This window comes from Marmota flaviventris, chromosome 2, assembly GCF_047511675.1.
Source record: "Marmota flaviventris isolate mMarFla1 chromosome 2, mMarFla1.hap1, whole genome shotgun sequence".
Classification (NCBI taxonomy): domain Eukaryota; kingdom Metazoa; phylum Chordata; class Mammalia; order Rodentia; family Sciuridae; genus Marmota; species Marmota flaviventris.
The window spans coordinates 177,400,737-177,417,111 of NC_092499.1; the positions used below are offsets into that span (position 1 = coordinate 177,400,737).

The following is a 16,375-nucleotide window of genomic DNA, read 5'->3' on the forward strand; positions in this document are numbered from 1 at the left end:
ACTCTGAATCCCAGATCTGCCCCTTATGAGCTGTGCTTCCCTGAGCAAATTACACAATGTCTCTGAGCTTTAATGTCCTCATCTACAAAACTAGGGATGATTTATTAAACAAAATTGTTCTGAGGCTGGGCGCAGTGGGGCATGCCTGTAATTCCAGCTACTCCAGAGGCTGAGGCAGGAGGATCACAAGTTCAAGGCAAGCCTGGGGCAACTTGGCAAGACCCTGTCTCAAAATAAGAAATAAAAAGGGGGCTGGGGATATAACTCAGTTGGTAAAGTGCTTGCTCCTATGCACAGAGCCCTGGGTTCAATCCCCAACATATAAATAAAAAGGGCTGGGGATGTAACTCAGTGGTAAAGTGCCCTGGGTTCAATCCCCTGCTCAATGCAATTTGAGGCTCTGGAGCTGCATCAGGAGGGGAGGCGCGTGGAGCGTCTTGTGCTTGCAGGGCTCCTGTGGGACGGGGTAGACAGGTAATGAACGATGATAAAGGCTATAAAAAAGTGAAAGCCAATAGCCAGTGTGCACAGGGAATGGGGAAATGGGACATAGCCACATTGTCAGATAGGCTGCTTATTGAGAAGGTGACCTCTGAGCAGAGTGTTGAGGGAGGCCAGGCCTTGACCGTGAGAAGCATGCCAGCAGGCAGGGGCCCGCGCAGGGCCTGAAGTTGGAGGAACAGGGGGCTCAAGTGGCTGGAGAGGAGGACGGGGAGGGGTGGGACCGGGGGCAACAGGAGGCCCTGCCGGCCACGGCCACGGGGAGGGCTTCAGGTCTTACCCTGAGTTGGTGGGAGCCGCGAGCAATCTGCCCTAATTTAAGTCCTACCCAGACGTGTCAGGCTGCTCTGGGGATCAGACGTGGCGAGGGCATGTGGGTGTGTACAAGGTGGAATCCGGAGGCCGCGGAGAAGCTGGGGGCCATGCGTGTGCCAGGGGCCAGGTGGCTGAGCTGGGGAGCTGAGGGCGCAGCTCAGGGCTAGGGCTGGCGCAGGGTGTCCAAGGTCAGCTGACGACCTGCAGAGGCTTTGGTTCAGGGTGTGAGGAAGCAAAGGCTTGGAGGAAGACTGGGGCTGTGGGAAGGGTTGGGTGGAGGCCCGAAGGCTGGGCAGGCGGGGGTGGGGGTGTGTGGGGGGGTGTAGGCTGGTTGGGGAGGACTGAGCTGGAATTCAGCCTCCAGGTGGATGGGGTTGGGAATTGAGGAGCCCAGTTTGGGAACAACAGGTCACCGTCACCTGTTGTTGCCAGGGTCAAGTGATTCTGGAGAGCGCTGACAACGGGGCCTGGGCCCTGGGCAGGGCCTCCCCTCAGTGGGTCTTACAGCCCCCGAGACAACCCTCCTTCGGCTCCAGCTCCCCCTCCACGGAGTGCTGTGCCCGCCAGGGGACAGGTGCCCAGGGCCCCTCCCCCGCATCCCCCTTGGGGATGACAAATTTCCTTCCTCCTCAGGACTGGGAGCTCTACCCTCCAGGGATGGGCCAGGGCTAGCTTCGTTATTGCAGGGTGGGGGTGCGGGGGGGGGGTGCTGGGGATTGAACCCCGAGGCTCTGGGCCACTGAGCTACACCCCAGCCCTAAATTGCTGAAGCTGGCCGTGAACTTCATCCTCCTGCCTCAGCCTCCGGAGTCGGCGAGGTTCCAGCCTGGCATTTAAATCTCCCTTGGGAAGGCCTGGGAGGACAATTTCATCCCTCTGACCACTGGTGATTGTACCTGGAAAAGGAAGAAAACGACCCCTTTCTCCAGGGTTATCCTGAGGAGCAAGAGAAACAGTGGACGTGAGCTCCCGCACACAGTAGGCGCTCCTGATCCCCCACGACCCGGTGATCCCGGAGAAAAGAAGCAAAGTCAGTGTCCATCCCAGCTGTTTATTGAAGGGGAAGGTGAGATGGAATGGGTGCAGGACCCGGCGGAGGCCTGGGGACCCTCCCCGGAAGCCTTCCGGGACTAGGGGCGGAGGACGTCCTCCAGCGGTCTCGGCGCCCCCCCTAGTGGCAGAGAAAGGAGATGACACCTCTGGCTGAAGATCCTGTAGGAGGGAGGGGCTGTGCCTCCAGGGAGGGACATTTGCTATCAGGGTCAAGGTCAGGGCCAGAGCCAGTGGGCATTGGGGTCTGGGGGGCGGACTTTGAGGGGCATTTAAATCCATGTCCAAAATAATTTCGGAGCCATCTAGAACCATCAGGCCGCTGGCTAGTCGCTCTGGGCCAAACCTGTCCACCATCCTGGGAATCCCCTGGGAACCAGGAAGGTGTGAGACTGCTCCAGCTGCAGAACCACAGCTGGCCCACAGCTGGCCCGAGAGAAGTCTGAAAAGGCTGGTTCTGCTTGACAGATCACCTCTCTGCCTCCCACAGCCACCTCTTCTGTGAAGTGGGGGTGGACTGTGGGGCTCTGATGCCAAAATGTGGGTGAAGACAAGGTGTGCGAGGTGTGTCTTCACCTCATTCTGGAAGGCAAGTCCAAGCCAGCAACCTGGCCAGGAGGACGCCCCTCCCCGTCCCCTGGCCTTAGTCTGGGGAGGGCAGTGCTCACATCCTGGGGGGAATGGGACTGTCACAGAACTCTAGAATCTGGCCCAAGCCCCTCCAGGTCCAGAGGCAAGTGTTGATGGTCTGAAAGCACAAGCAGCTAGCCCCGGCCACGGGGGAAAGAGCGGGGACAGGCTGAGGGCAAGGTTCTCGGCCCCTGAGGGGTCTTGGGAAGGAGGGGTGGGGGTCGTCTGGGAGGTCTGAGAAGGGGTGGCATCTGGATGAGTTGGGACCCGTCTCCTGGGGAAGGAGTGTGGGATCTGGGCTCCAGGTGACCTCGAGCTGGGCCTTCTGGGGCTTGGATAGAGCGGCCCTGCTGAAAGGGGACGTTGGGGGCCTGGGAAGGCGAGGTGCACTGGGTCTGGATGAAGGGTCTGCTCCTCCCTGAGCTTCCACACGGGCAGCTCAAGAGTCCCGCTTGGGCTGGATGGTCTGCACAGATGACTGCCCAAAGGGGCTGGTGGGGGTCGAGAACCACGACTGACCGCTGGCATCACGGAAGATGGGGGACAGCCGGGGCTCTGGCTCGTCCCTGAAGACTTCCACGTGGTGGTCAGCTTCGGTGTCCAAGGGCTCTGCCTTGGTGTCCTGGCTCAGCCAACCCGTCATGGCCCAGAAGAGGCAGATAGCCAGCAGGACCCCGGCCGCCACACACAGTGCTGTGCCGGCCAGGCGGCAGGTGCCCAGGGCCTGGTTGTAGTCTGCTGCCCGCTGATCCAACGATGGGAACTTACCATCGCTGATGCTCTCCAGCTTGGGGGGCACTGCGTAGCCAGTGGTCAGGGCTGCCACCCCCAGCAGCAGGAGCAGAGTCCCTGAGGACAGGCTGATCTGGAGAGGCAGACAGACGAGGAGATCGTCAGGGTCCCTGGGGGCCAGGATCGCCTTGGCTCCCCTGGATTTAATAGTGATTCCATGATCCAACCTCAAGAGGCGGGATCACAGAACATACCTGCTGGGCTCTGACGGACAGGAGCAGCTCCGTTTGGAATCTTGAGGCCTCAGATCAATCGCCTTCCCAACTCCCAGCTAGCAGTGATTTTCTCTGACCAATCCCGAGTCCCCTCCATCATTATTCAGGTCCCCTTTTATCACCTTGTCCTTTCTGCTCTGTCTTTCTGTTAGGTTAACACCTATGCATCCTCAGATCTCATCTAAAACCTCCCTTACTCAGGGAAAACAATCAGGATGCTTATTAGTTCTTCCATGTTGTGTGTGTGTATGTGTGTGTGTGTGTGTGTGTGTGTGTGTGAGAGAGAGAGAGAGAGAGAGAGAGAGAGAGAGAGAGAGATACATACATACATACCAGGGGTATTTTGCTAAATTAAATCCCCAGCCCTTTTTTTAATTTTGAGACAGGGTCTCACTAAGTTGCAGAGGCTGGCCTCAGCCTCCAAAGTCTCTGGAATTACACACACTTATCACCATGGCTGGCCAGTTCTTTGATATTTTTCATAAGGTTTTGTAGTTTTCCTCATATTATACATACTTTGTCATATTTACACCTATATTCCTATTTCTTTCTCCCCACTCCCCATACTAATGTAAATGGTAATCTTTTTTCCATATTGGAATTGAACCCAAGAGCATTCAACCACTGAGTGACATCCCTAGCTTTTTTTTTTTTTTTTTTTTTTTTTTTTGAGACAGAGTATTGGCTAAGTGGCCCAGCCTGGCTTCAAACTTGCAATCCTCCTGCCTCAGCCTCCAGAGTCTCTGGGATTATAGGTGTGCACCACTACACCTGACAGTAATGCTTTGTTGTTGTTGTTGTTGTTGTTACCATGGATTGAACCCAGGGGCACTCAATCATTGAGCCACATCCTCAGGCCCCCCCCCTTTTAAAAATATTTATTTTTTAGTTTTAGGTGGACATAGATCTTTGTTTTATTTTTATGTGTGCTGAGGATGGAACCCAGTGCCTCATGCATGCTAGGTAAGGGCTCTACCACTGAGCCACAACCCCAGCCCCCTTTTTATATTTTATTTAGAGATAGGATCTCTCTAAGTTGCTTAGGACCTCACTAAATTGCTGAGGCTGACCTTGAACTTTCCATCCTCGTGCCTCAGTCTCCTGAGCCTCTGGGATTACAGGCATGTGCCACCATGCCCAGCTGCATTTTTAACTTCTGGCTGGTTTCACTGTTTCTTTTATGAAGGAAATACAGAGGAGACTCTGATTTTCCTTAAAGGTCTGAGGCCAGCACAATAGTAGTTATTTGGGGGACATGTGGAGAAAGCCAAAAACTCATGGGCTATAGAGAGGGACACCACCGGGAGCCCAAAGACTAAGAGAAAATGCAAAATCCTCCACATGATTGATGGTTTGAACTCCCGCATCAGACTTTGTCCACAGGCACCCAACCTCCGATGTCTTCTACAAAATGAGCAATGAGCACACTTTACTGTTCAAACCTATTTGAGGTCCCCCTTCCCAGTAATGGGGATTGAACTCAGGGGCACTCTAGCTACATCCCAGCCCTTTTTGTTTTTTGTGACAGGATAGTGCTAAGTTGCCCAGGCTGGTCTGAAACTTGCGATCCTCCTGCCTCAGTGTCCAGAGTCGCTGGGGATACAGGCGTGGCCCCCTGCGCCTGGCTATCACTTGGGTTTCCTGTTGCTTGAATGTGCAAGACCCTAACTCTCCACGGTTCCTTTGACTTCTATTCTCTGAACCTCAAATCCAATCCCACCTCCCCCATGTAGCCACAGGAATCACAGGAGTTGCTCCTGTTCCCTTACCTTCCAGCACAATGAGGGCCAGGGTCGGCGGGGACACAGGACAGGTGGCCCTTCAGGGTCATCACTGAGGGCAGTACCCGCACAGTCCTCATAGAAGAGGTGCAGGTAGGAGCGCACCCCATACCACTTGCTTTCCTCCACACCGGTGCCATGGCCACAGGTGCAGGGACGACCGCAGCTCAGCATCATGGATCCCTGTGGGGCAGGCAAGGGGCAGCTGACAGAGACAGGGTCAGTGGGAGCTGCCCATGGTAGCCCTCCTACTTTGCAACCTTGTATCCCACACACTTCTCCCACTTTTTTTTTTTTTTTTTCTTTTGTACTGGAGATGGGACCCAGGGGCCCTTTACCACTGAGCTACATCCCCCGCCCTTTTTATTTTTTTATCTTGAGCCAAGCTCTAAGTTACCCAGGCTGGGCTTGAACTTGGGATCCTCCTGCCTCAGCCTCCTGAATAGCTGCGCTCAGCCATCCTCCCGCTCTGCACACCTCACCTCTAGCATGGCCAGGCCTCTGGAATCCTAGCTGGTGTTCCCTAAGTATCTATGAAGGAACCAATGACAGAAGCGCTTAGCCTGGGGCCCTGCAGTGCAGGTGTCCATCCATGTGCCCGACTACTTGGACTACAACCCCAGACCCACCACTACCTCACTGTGTGACCTTAGACAAGTGCTTTAACCTCTCTGAGCCTTGGGTTCCTCATTTGTAAAATAGAGCTAACAATGATACCTGTTTCACTTAGTTATCGTGTCTGGTGCTGTAAAGGTAGCTGTTATGATTATGACTAGGATTTCTTTGTTATTACGTCCATCCTGAACTTCTGGGGCTCAGTGTCTGGAGTGAGAGATCCTTATCTCCCTCTCTTCCAAATCTCATCCCCTCTTCTGGGCCCCTCGGAGGGGCAACTGTCATGGCCAACACTTGTCCAGTGGGGCCCGGAGTCTCCAAGCTACAAGTTTTCTCCCAGGGCTGCCTCTACACAGCCTCCAACTTCCGCGGAGTTTCGGCTTCACCGGAGGGGAACTCGGGGCCCTCAGGATTAGGGGCTCTTAGGATTAAGGGCTGCTGATTTCCAGAGAACCCTATTTAAGAACCTTTATTTTTCACAGAAGGGAACACAGGTGTCAGGAGGGGAAGGTGCCCCAGGCTGGTTGCGGGGGAATTGAACCTAGGGCCTCCTGGAAGTTGTGTGAGCACAGGTAAGGCTAAAACTGGAGCCTGCAGGTGCAGCCTTCTGTCCTCCCACCCCCACCAGGGTCTTCAGAGCAGCTTCAAACCAAAGACGGGTAGACCAATCCAGGGCCCCCTCACTTCCAATCAGATGTGACCCTCCAGTCCCTGCGTGGAGACTCACCAGCACTTTCATATACACACACAGCACAGAGAAATCTGCACACGCACAAACCACCAGGACACCACACCGAGGCCCAGACGGGCACGGAGACGACCACACAGACGCACGTGGACACACACGTTATAGACACACGCAGACACACACACAGGGGCGCTTCCTCAGGACCCCGCGGAGCCACACAGAGCGAGGGTTTGCGGCCAAGATTGCCTGTCCATAGATCGCGGCTGTCAAACTTCCTCAGTTACAATTCAGGTGAAGAAAGAGGGGGAAAAAGGAAAAAAAAATAAAGTAACAGAGAATGAGAAATGGCAGAGACCAAAAGCCGAAAAGCAACAGAAGAAGGAAAGGGCGAGAAGTCTGGATGGAAAGCAGGGATCTGGCGAGGGGGCGGGGCTCGGCGAGGGCGTGGCCAACAGGGTGACCGCCCCCGCTAGGGAGGCCGGAGTAGGGAGAATGAATGGGGCCCCGAGGCAGTTAGGGCCTCAGAACAGGGACTTTTAATTGAAGACCCCACGTGAGGGGGCGGGGAGGGGATCGAGGAATGTGGGCCTGGGTTAGCTCCTCCCTTTAATTCACGGCTCCCCCCGCCCCCAAATCTATACAATCACTCAGTCCTGTAGATACTAGAGAAGGAAGGTGACCTTGACGGTGCCTCCCCTCCGCTGGTCCCTCCCCCTCCCATTTTAGGCTTGCGAGGAGGAGGTCTAGCTGGAGAGGGAGGGCTGGGAGGGAAAGGAGGCTGAGGATCCTCGGGGGTTGCCATGGGAACCGCTAGGGAGGTGTCCCCAGCCAGCAGCGGGGAGGAATTGGTGGGAACGCCGCGGGAAGAGGAGGGGGCTGCGTTGGCCGAGGGCGAGGGTGGGGAGACTGCGGTGGAGGAGGCGAGGGAAGGGAAACGTACACGGAGGTGACAAGTCTGAGGGCCTGAAGATGGATGGAATCTGTCGCATCTTGATGGCCCTATTCAGTTCCCCTTCCCAGACCCCCCAGACCCGCCCACTCCAGCACCCTACGCTGCCCCGGCGGTCAGAAGGGGCACCCTCCTGGAGGGATGGCTGGGGAAATCAGCCCCCCGCCCCCAGCATCGCTCTTTCGGACTCGACCACCCTTCCCCTGGGTGAAATTAGCTGCGTCCTTTCCCTTAGAGGGAAACTGAGGCAGAATGGATTAGGAATGGGTTTTTGGAGGGAGGTTGGGGGGCGATCTTGGCCGTTGAAGCCTCCGCCCAGCTACCGACCCTGGGGTGTGGGGGCGTGATGAAGCTCCTGCCGTCTGCCCCCTGATACTTCCCTGGGACCCCCCACCTCCCGAAGCTCAAGACCAGGGCGCAGATGTCGGTCCTACCCAGCCAGACGCGGCCGGGCTGAGGATGCGGTTAGAGGGTGAGGTTCTCTGGAACCCGGGAGACGGCCGGATAGGGGTCGGTGCTAGTGGAGCAGGGGCTGAGCTCACCTATCCACCAGCAGTCTCCGCCGAGCCAACAGGAGCTGGAGACGAGCAGAGCCAAAGCGGGTCTGGTCCGCGCGTGCGCCGCCGCAGTCCGGGGCTGGGGGCGGGGGGGGCGGTACGGGGGCAGAAAGAGGAGGGGGGCGCCGGCCCGCCCTAGGGGCTGGGTCTGCAGATTGCGGCTGCTGGAAGCTCCCCGAAGCCCTGAACCCTTCCCAGTTCCCTTCTCCCTCAGACCCCAGGCTCCTTCTGCAGAGCCCACCGCCTGCCTGGACCTCGGCCCCTCCTGCGGTCCCTCGAACTCCTCATCTGAGCTCTCATCACTCCTCAGCTGCCCACTCCTCTCACTGAAGACCCATCACTGAGTCTCCATCTCTTCAGTGCCTCCTCTGGGTCTCCACCCCTCTCGTGAAGCTCCCCACCGGAGTGGAGAAACCTGCATCTCCTGGCTGAACCCACTTCCTTCGCCCCCTCCCATCTCGGCGCGCTCCCTCCTAGAGCCCCGCCTCTCTCCCTGGGCACCTCCTTCCCAGGGGTACCCGAGTCCCTGATCTCTCAGGAGTCCTCACCTCTCGTGGAATCCCGTGGGTTCCTTCCATTCTCCCCAACCCGCCCCCGCTCCTGGGCATTGAACCCGGGGGTACCCTACCGCTGCTCTGCATACACTCCCATCCTTTTTTATTTTTTAATTATTTGTTTATTTTTTGGTACTGGGGATTGAACCCAGGGACGCATAACCCCTAAAGCCACATCCCCAGCCTTTTTCACTTTTTGCTTTGAGGCAGGTTCTCCCTAAATTGCCCAGGCTGGTCTTGAAGTTGCGTTTTTCTCCCCCAGCCTTGGAGTTGCTGGGATTACAGACAGTGCCCCTGTGCTTGGCCTCTTCCTCTTTGAGTCTCCACCCCCGGCTAAGGATCAGTCCCTCTGACTTGGATGGAGCTGGAGCTCCATCCCGCCTAGAGGAGCTAGAGGTGGGGAGGAGGTGTTTGGAGAGAGGCCATTTGCCCTATCCGCTCCGGAAGGAGCCAGTAAGGCAGGGAGCCCCGCCCTCCCTCCCCATCCGACTTGGTTCTGCCCTGGGCAGTGTGTGCCAGCTGCCACCTCCCAGACAGCTGCATCAGCTTCAGGCCTTGTTATGTGCTCAAGCATTTGCTGTGTGGTCTTGGGAAAGTCCCACATTTGGTGTGTGGTCTTGGGACAGTCATGGTACCTGCCTGAACTTCATCAGACACCATTGCAGGAACATGCCTTGATGTCTTGACCATGCATTGTCTCTCTGTGTGCCTTGGGACAGGGGAACGGGAATGAATGAGCCCTTCAAGGATAGGACCACATCTTTCTTGTTCACTACAGTATCTCTGAGCCTCCCATAGTGCTTGGCATGGAATAGACAGCTCAATAAATATTTACTGAACACAAACTAATAATAGTTGCAACATTTGATGTTCATTATGTGTTTAAAAGCTTTGTACTGAAGGACTTACTCATTGTGTGTGTGTGTGTGTGTGCACGCTGGACTGTAGATGCAGGCAGAAGTGAGACTGTGGGTTTCAAGCCCTGGAGGGAAAAAATTTGGACTACAATCTGAGGGTACTGTGGAGCCATGGAAGGTTGTCAAGAGGGTGGAATGTGGGCTGAGGCTGAATCTCAGTGGTAGAGCGCTTGCCTGGCATGTGGGAGGCCCTGGGTTTGATTCTCAGCACCACATAAAAATAAACACATAAAATAAAGGTATTGTGTCCATGTACAACTAAAAAAATATTAAAAAAAAAAAGAGGAAAGGAATGTGATCTGATCAGGGGGGTAAAATGAACTGCAGGGAAACCAAAGGAAGGGAACTTGGGTCAGAACCCAGGCACCCCTCTGCTATGGACTGAAGTCCTAACATGGTGACATTTGGAAGTGGGCTCTTTGAGAGTCATTGGAGCCCCTGCTGAGGAGACAGGCCGAGCCTGCTTATCCCTCTGCTGCCTGACTCAGAGGCTACCCGCAGAAGAGGGCTGTCTGCCAATCAGGAAGCAGGCCCTCACCTGGCAGCAGGTGAATCTGCTGGCACCTTCATCTTGGACTTTGCAGCCAGCCAAACTGGGAAATGAATGTTTGTGGCTTAAGTCACCCCTAATATAGTGGCGGGAACAAATCGAGACCGCTCTGTTCTGGTTACAAGACGGTGAACAGACCACACTAGAGGCTACCATTCCATCATCTTTCACGGTTTTTGTGGGTCAGGAGTGTGAGGAGGGTTCATCTGGGTGGTTCAGCCTTGGGGTCGCTTTTGTGGTAAGAGCTGGAGCAGCCAGCAGCGGGAGCATCTGGGGGTGGCCGAGCATCTCTCTCTCTTTTCTTTTATAGTCCAGGCCTCTCCAGGAGGTCTCCCTGCGGGAGCTGATTTGGTTTCTGCACAGCACGGTGGCCTCAGGCAGTGAAACTTCTCCCACCCTGGTTCCGGGCTCCAGTGAGCCAGGCCACATTGCCCTTGTGACCCAGCTTCAGCAGTCAGTCACCATGGAATGGAGCCTGGTCCATGGTGGTCTGTCATTTGAGCAGTCACTAAGGTGGGGCCAGATTCAAAGGGAAGGGACATAGACTTATTACTCAATGGGAGACATTTTGGACCTGTTTTAAAAGGGTCATACCATTTGAAGAGATCAGGAGAGGAGGAGAGCCAGAGCAGCATCCACAGAGCCGCAGAGGGTGGGGGGAGCAGCATCTGAAAGGGTGGGGCACCCTGTGTCACAGAAACCAAGGAGACATTTCCAAGGAGGGCCTGATCAGCCCTGCCAAGTGTGGTAGAGGCGCAGAGGAAGACAAGAGGACTTAGATTTGGCAACAAGATCAGTGGGGATCAGGAGGGTGTAGGGTGTGGAGGGGAGGAAGGCAGACTGCAGTGGTTTGGGAGGTGAGGGGACAGGAAAGCGAGGAGATGGGAGCTGTTATGTGGAGTAGTTTGGAGAAAATGTGTGGGGAGGACCTGAGGGAGCCAGTGGTTATCAGAGAAGGGTGGATGAGGTTCTGGAGGTGATGGGAAGAAACCAGGTCGACCGTGCAGGCAAATGGGCCGACCTCGAGCTAAAGGAGGGATCCCCTGTCCTCTGAGGCCCTGGAAGGAGGGAGGTGGTCGTTGGCAAGAGATACAGCTCAGTGATTTTGAGCTGAACTCGGAAGTCAACAGATCCAGGTTTGAATCTTGATTCTGCCACTTGCTGCTGACGTGACTCGGCCACTCTGAGACTCTGTTTCCCTGACTGTAACAGAGATTATGTAAGTATTGGCCTCTCAAAGTGGCTGGAAGAGTGAAATGAGATGTGCATATAGTGAGATGCTCGAAGCACTTGGAGCAGAGTGGGAACTCCTGGAATCTTGTTATTACCACAGCAGTTCTGCCGGTTCACGCGTGAGTAGGCAGGAAGGTGAACAAGGTGACACCTGATGAATTGTCTGCTGAGAGAAACAAGACACCGTCCATTAGGAAACAGGAAGGCCAGGCTCAGTGCTGCACCCTTTAATCCCAGAGGCTGGGGAGGCTGGATCAAAGGCAGCCTCAGCAGTTTAGCGAGACCTTGTCTCAAAATAAAAGGGACTCAGTGGCTCAGTAGTTGAGCACCCCTGGGTCGAATCCATGGTACAAAAAAGAAAAAGAAAGAAAGAAGAAGTTTCTAGTTCAGCTGGAGACTTGAAGAGGGTGGTAAAGCGGATCCAAAAGTCCTGGCTGGATGCGACAGAGAGCTCCTCTAGTCCCAGCTACTCAGGATGCAGGAGGATCAAGTGAGCCCAGGGCTCCAGGTCAGTCTGGGCAACATAGTGAGACCCTGTCTCAAACAACCAAGTTCACATATTATATGACTCTATTTACAAGAAATATCCAGAGTTGGCAAATCTATGGTCAGAACACATCAGTGTTCCTTTTGGAGTAATGAAATATTTTGGAACTAGATAGTGGTGATGGTTATATAGTATTGTGAATGTACTAAAAGTCATGAAGGTTACATTTTATATTATGTGTGTTTTACTAAAGTTTTTAAAAAAAGGAAGTGAAGAGTTGGAACAACCAATAATAATATGATAGGCTGGGGTTGTGGCTCAGTGGTAGAGTGCTCTCCTAGCATTGCGTGAGGCACTGAGTTCAATCCTCAGCACCACATAAATGTAAAATCAAGATATTGTGTCCACCTAAAACTAAAAAAAAAAAAAAAATACATATTAAAAAAAAAAAACAATCTGATGATGGCAGTGATTATGTTAAGTCAGTTTTCTGTTACTGTGACAAATACCTAAGATAAACAACTTGAAAGGAGGAAATGTTTATTTTGGCTCAGAGCTTCAAAGGTTTCAGTTCATGGGGGCTTAGCCCAGTTGCTTGTGGGCCTGTGGTAAGCAGAGCATCATGGCAGAAGCGTGTGGTGGAGGAAAGCTGTTCACCTACTGGCAGGCAGAAAGTCCAGACAGAGAGGGAGAGAGAGAGAGAGTTTATAACAGAGTCCCTTCCCCCAAGCCCATTAAGCTATGAATTCATAAGTGGATTAATCTATTCATGATGTTCATAAGGTTAGAGCCATCATGACCCAGCCACCTCCCAAAGTCTGCACCTCTGAAAACTGTTGCCCGGGGGACCAAACCTTCAATATATGAGCTTTTGGGAGACATTTAAGACCCAAATCATAACAGCAGTGGAATCTTGTGTTTATGTGTTTGTGTTTGTGTTTGTGTGTGCAGTGCTGGGGATTGAACTCAGGGCCTTGCACAATGAGCTACACCCCTAGCCTTTTTAATCTTCTATTTTGAGACAGGGTCTCACTAAGTTGCCCCAGGGGCCTCCAATTTATGATCCTCCTACCTCAGCCTTCCAAGTGGCTGGGATTATAGGCATGAGCCACTGTGCCCAGCTCATAGCTAGCTTCCTGCTTTATTCAGATCTCTGCTTGTAGGTCACATTATCAAAGCTTTTTTTTATTTTTTTAATTTCCAGTCTGGGGGTGGAAACCAGGCCTCATGCGTGCTAGACAAGCACTATACCACTGAGCCATATCCCAGCCCTCAAAGGTTGATTCAGACACTGTGATGGACACAAACCGCTATCCACATTTCTCTGTTCTCCACATATATCTCCCAACCCTTCACAGTTAGGAAACCCGTGTGGCTTACTGGTCAGAACTGGTAAGCTACAATGCAGGTCATTTCTGGGCCAAAGCATTTATTCCAGTTGTTACTGCTACATAACAAACTACCCTAAAACACGTGACTTGAGACTAGGACAATCGTTATTCTGTTCACAAACCTGCAACTTGGGCAGGCCTCTGCAGGAAGGCCCCAAACACTCCACCTGGCAGTAGCTGGGTGGCTTCATCTGGGACTCGACAGATCCACTTCCAAGATGGCTCGGTTACACGGCTGGCAAGTGGGTAATGGCTGTGGGCTGTGAGCTCAGCCCGCAGCCTCAGTCATCCTCTGCTTGTCTCTAGTTAGATGAACAAAACCTCCAGCGAACGCTCGGACTGGATCAATCAGAACAGAAACAACCAATTTAAATGTCACTAGAGTCAAAGAGCGACACAAGGTCCCCCAGCTGATTTCTTGCTAGAGAGTTTAACCAGAAAGAAACATTATGATCCCCAAATAGCAAATGATTGACATGGGATTTGACTTTCACAAAAGTTTGCCTGGAAACCTAAACTTTTCTTAGAAAAACCCTATATATAGTCAGGAGCTCAACCCTGGGAGCATCACCGTCATCTCTTCTTTGAGAGGTGGCGGTGTCAGCTGCCTGCCTCTCGGGTGTGCGTGCCTTAGTTTTGCTGTCCTTTAGTACGTCTTTGCTTGGGCCTTGCTTTCAACAATCCGAAAGTTATTTTCAGTGATGCAAGTCAAGAAGCCCACCCAGGCGCAGCGAGGTCCCATTGCCCCCTTGGAAAACCTCCTGGAACTCTTGCCCAGTGAGATTCCTGCCCCTTTTTTTTTTTTTTTTGGTACCAGGGATTGAACTTAGGGGCACTCAACCACTGAGCTCCATCCCCAGCCCTTTTTTGTATTTTATTTAGAGAAAGAGTCTCACTGAGTTGCTTAGGGCCTCACTTTGGCTGAGGCTGGCTTTGAACTTGCAATCCTCCTGCCTCAGCCTCCCAAGCAACTAGGACTCCAGGTGTGTGCCACCATTCCTGAGGCTTCTACCCTAGTCTGTTGGTCACTGAAGCTACATTCAAGTGGAGGAGACATGCTCCCTACCCCTCCGCAGGAAAAATGTCAAATAATTTGGGAGCCATATTTTAAAACTTCTACAGTTGTAAACCCAGTGACCTGGGAGCCTGAGGCAGGAAAATTACTGGTTTGAGGCCAGCCTGAGCAACTTAGTGAGACCCTGTCTCAAAATAAAAATTAAAAAGGCCTGGAGATATAGTTCAGTGTACTGCAAATAAATAAAGAGTAAAACGTAACAGCATTTAAGAGCCAGAACATCACACACACACACACACACACACACACGCACACACACACACACACATTATCTCTCCTCTGGCCATGACAATTGTGGGGGCCATGGTGGATTAGAAGAGAGAAGGAGACAGGACTGCTAAGTCACCAAGTGGAGGACAGCTGCTCTGGAGGGTCACAACATCAGAGTAGTTTCAGGAAGAAAGAAGGCTTTGTTGTGTTAATCCACTGTTATTTTGGAGTTCATTTGTTACTATGTCACATCTGGCCTACCCTGACTGATAGACGTTGGTACCAGAAGTACACTTATGTAACCAAAATGTGCAGCCCAGACTGCTGCCCCGGCGGTGGGCAGAAAGGCTGGAATCTTTGTCAGGCAAAAGCATTTGATAAAATTTTTACTGTAGTACCTTGGAAAGCAGACTACATGGGCACCTTTGGCTGAGTTCGTCAAAATATTTAGAGGCTGGGTGCGGTGGCGCATGCCTGTAATCCCCGCAGCTCTGGAGGCTGAGGCAGGAGGATCGTGAGTTCAAAACAAGCCTCAGCAACTCAGTGAGGCCCTAAGACCCTGACTCTAAATAAAATACAAAAATAGGGCTGGGGATGTGGCCCAGTGGTTGAATGCCCCTGGGTTTTGCATTACCAAATAAATAAATTCAAGGGTTGGGGTTGTAGCTCAGGGGTGGAGTTGCTTGTTGAATATATTTGAGGCCCTGGGTTCAATCCCCAGGGTCAAAAACCAAACAAACAAAAAATTCAAGATAGAGATGAGTTTAGGATTGCTTGAACCCAAGAGTTAAAGACCAGCCTGGCCAAAGCTTAGCGGTAGAGCACTTGCCATGTGGTCTACAAGTAGGAATAAAAGGAAAGTGCGTGGCGCACACCTGTCATCCCAGCTCAGGAGGCTGAGACAGGAGGATCGCGAGTTCAAAGCCAGCCTCAGCAATGGCGAGGCACTAAGCAACTCAGTGAGACCCTGTCTCTAAATAAAATACAAAATAGGGCTGGGGATGTGGCTCAGTGGTTGAGTGCCCCTGAGTTCAACCCCTGATTAAAAAAAAAAAAAAGAAAAAGAAAAAAGAAAAGGGTGGGGGGAGTGAGTCTTAAAATAAAAGTTGGTCTAATACTTCTAGATCCCAAATAGAAAGGGATGAGCTTTAAAAAGGTGCTGAGCAGCCTGGTGTGGTGGTACCATCTTGTAATCTCAGGGACCCGGAGGCTGGGGCAGGAGGATGGAAAGTCCAAGGCAGCCTCTGCAACTTAGAGAGACCCTGTCTCAAAATAAAAAGGACTGGGAGTGGGGGTGGGATGGGTTGTCTAGCATGTGTGACATTCGATTCTCAGCCCCACATACGAATAAATGTCCACTGACAACTGAAAAAAAAGGACTGGAGACAGAGCTTAGCGGTCAAGCACTTGCCATGTATAAAACCTTGAGTTCAATCACCAGTAAAACACACACACACACACACACACACACACACAGAATGACAGAAAAAGCCAGCGTGCGGGCGTGGTGGTGTATACCTGCCATCTCAATCCCAGCCACTAGGAAGGCTGAGGCAGGAGGATCACAGGCTGAGGCCAGCCTCAGCCACTTAGCAAGGCCCCATCTCAAAATTAAAAGGGCTGGGGATATGACTTGGTAGTAAAGTACCCTGGAACTAAAAAAAAATAAAATAAAATAAAAAGGAAAAAAAAAAAAAACCACGCTGAGCATAGTAAAATCTATCAATTCATTAAAATACTTCAGGGCAAAGATTAAATTTAAGGGTGTGACCTTCACACCAATTTTTAAAATTTCCTCTCTCTGGAAAAAAGTACCTCAGGGCTGAAATCAATTAAAGTAGGAGATTGGATTTTAAAAAGGCTTT

General features: G+C 52.5%; 1 protein-coding gene across 2 annotated transcripts; it reads right to left on the reverse strand.

Annotated features, from left to right (window-relative positions):
• Positions 1–2,935: 2,935 nt before the first annotated feature.
• On the reverse strand, positions 2,936–5,461 carry Nrsn2 (neurensin 2). 2 transcript variants are annotated; one of them, XM_027945139.2, is made up of 3 exons: positions 5,273–5,461; positions 3,267–3,361; positions 2,936–3,134 (listed from the first exon to the last, which is right to left on the reverse strand). In XM_027945139.2, the coding sequence occupies exons 1-3, from the start codon at positions 5,459–5,461 to the stop codon at positions 2,936–2,938; spliced, it is 483 nt and encodes a 160-aa protein (XP_027800940.1). The 2 variants fall into 2 exon arrangements, with proteins under 2 accessions (XP_027800940.1, XP_027800939.1); XM_027945138.2 differs by having other exon boundaries at positions 2,936–3,361.
• Positions 5,462–16,375: the final 10,914 nt, after the last annotated feature.

Coding starts and splice junctions, on each gene's coding strand:
- Nrsn2 (XM_027945138.2), bottom strand. CDS start 5,461: ATGATGCTGAGCTGCGGTCGTCCCTGCACCTGTGGCCATGGCACCGGT. Junction 3,362..5,272: donor GGCCCTCATTGTGCTGGAAG/GTAAGGGAACAG, acceptor CTGCCTCTCCAG/ATCAGCCTGTCCTCAGGGAC.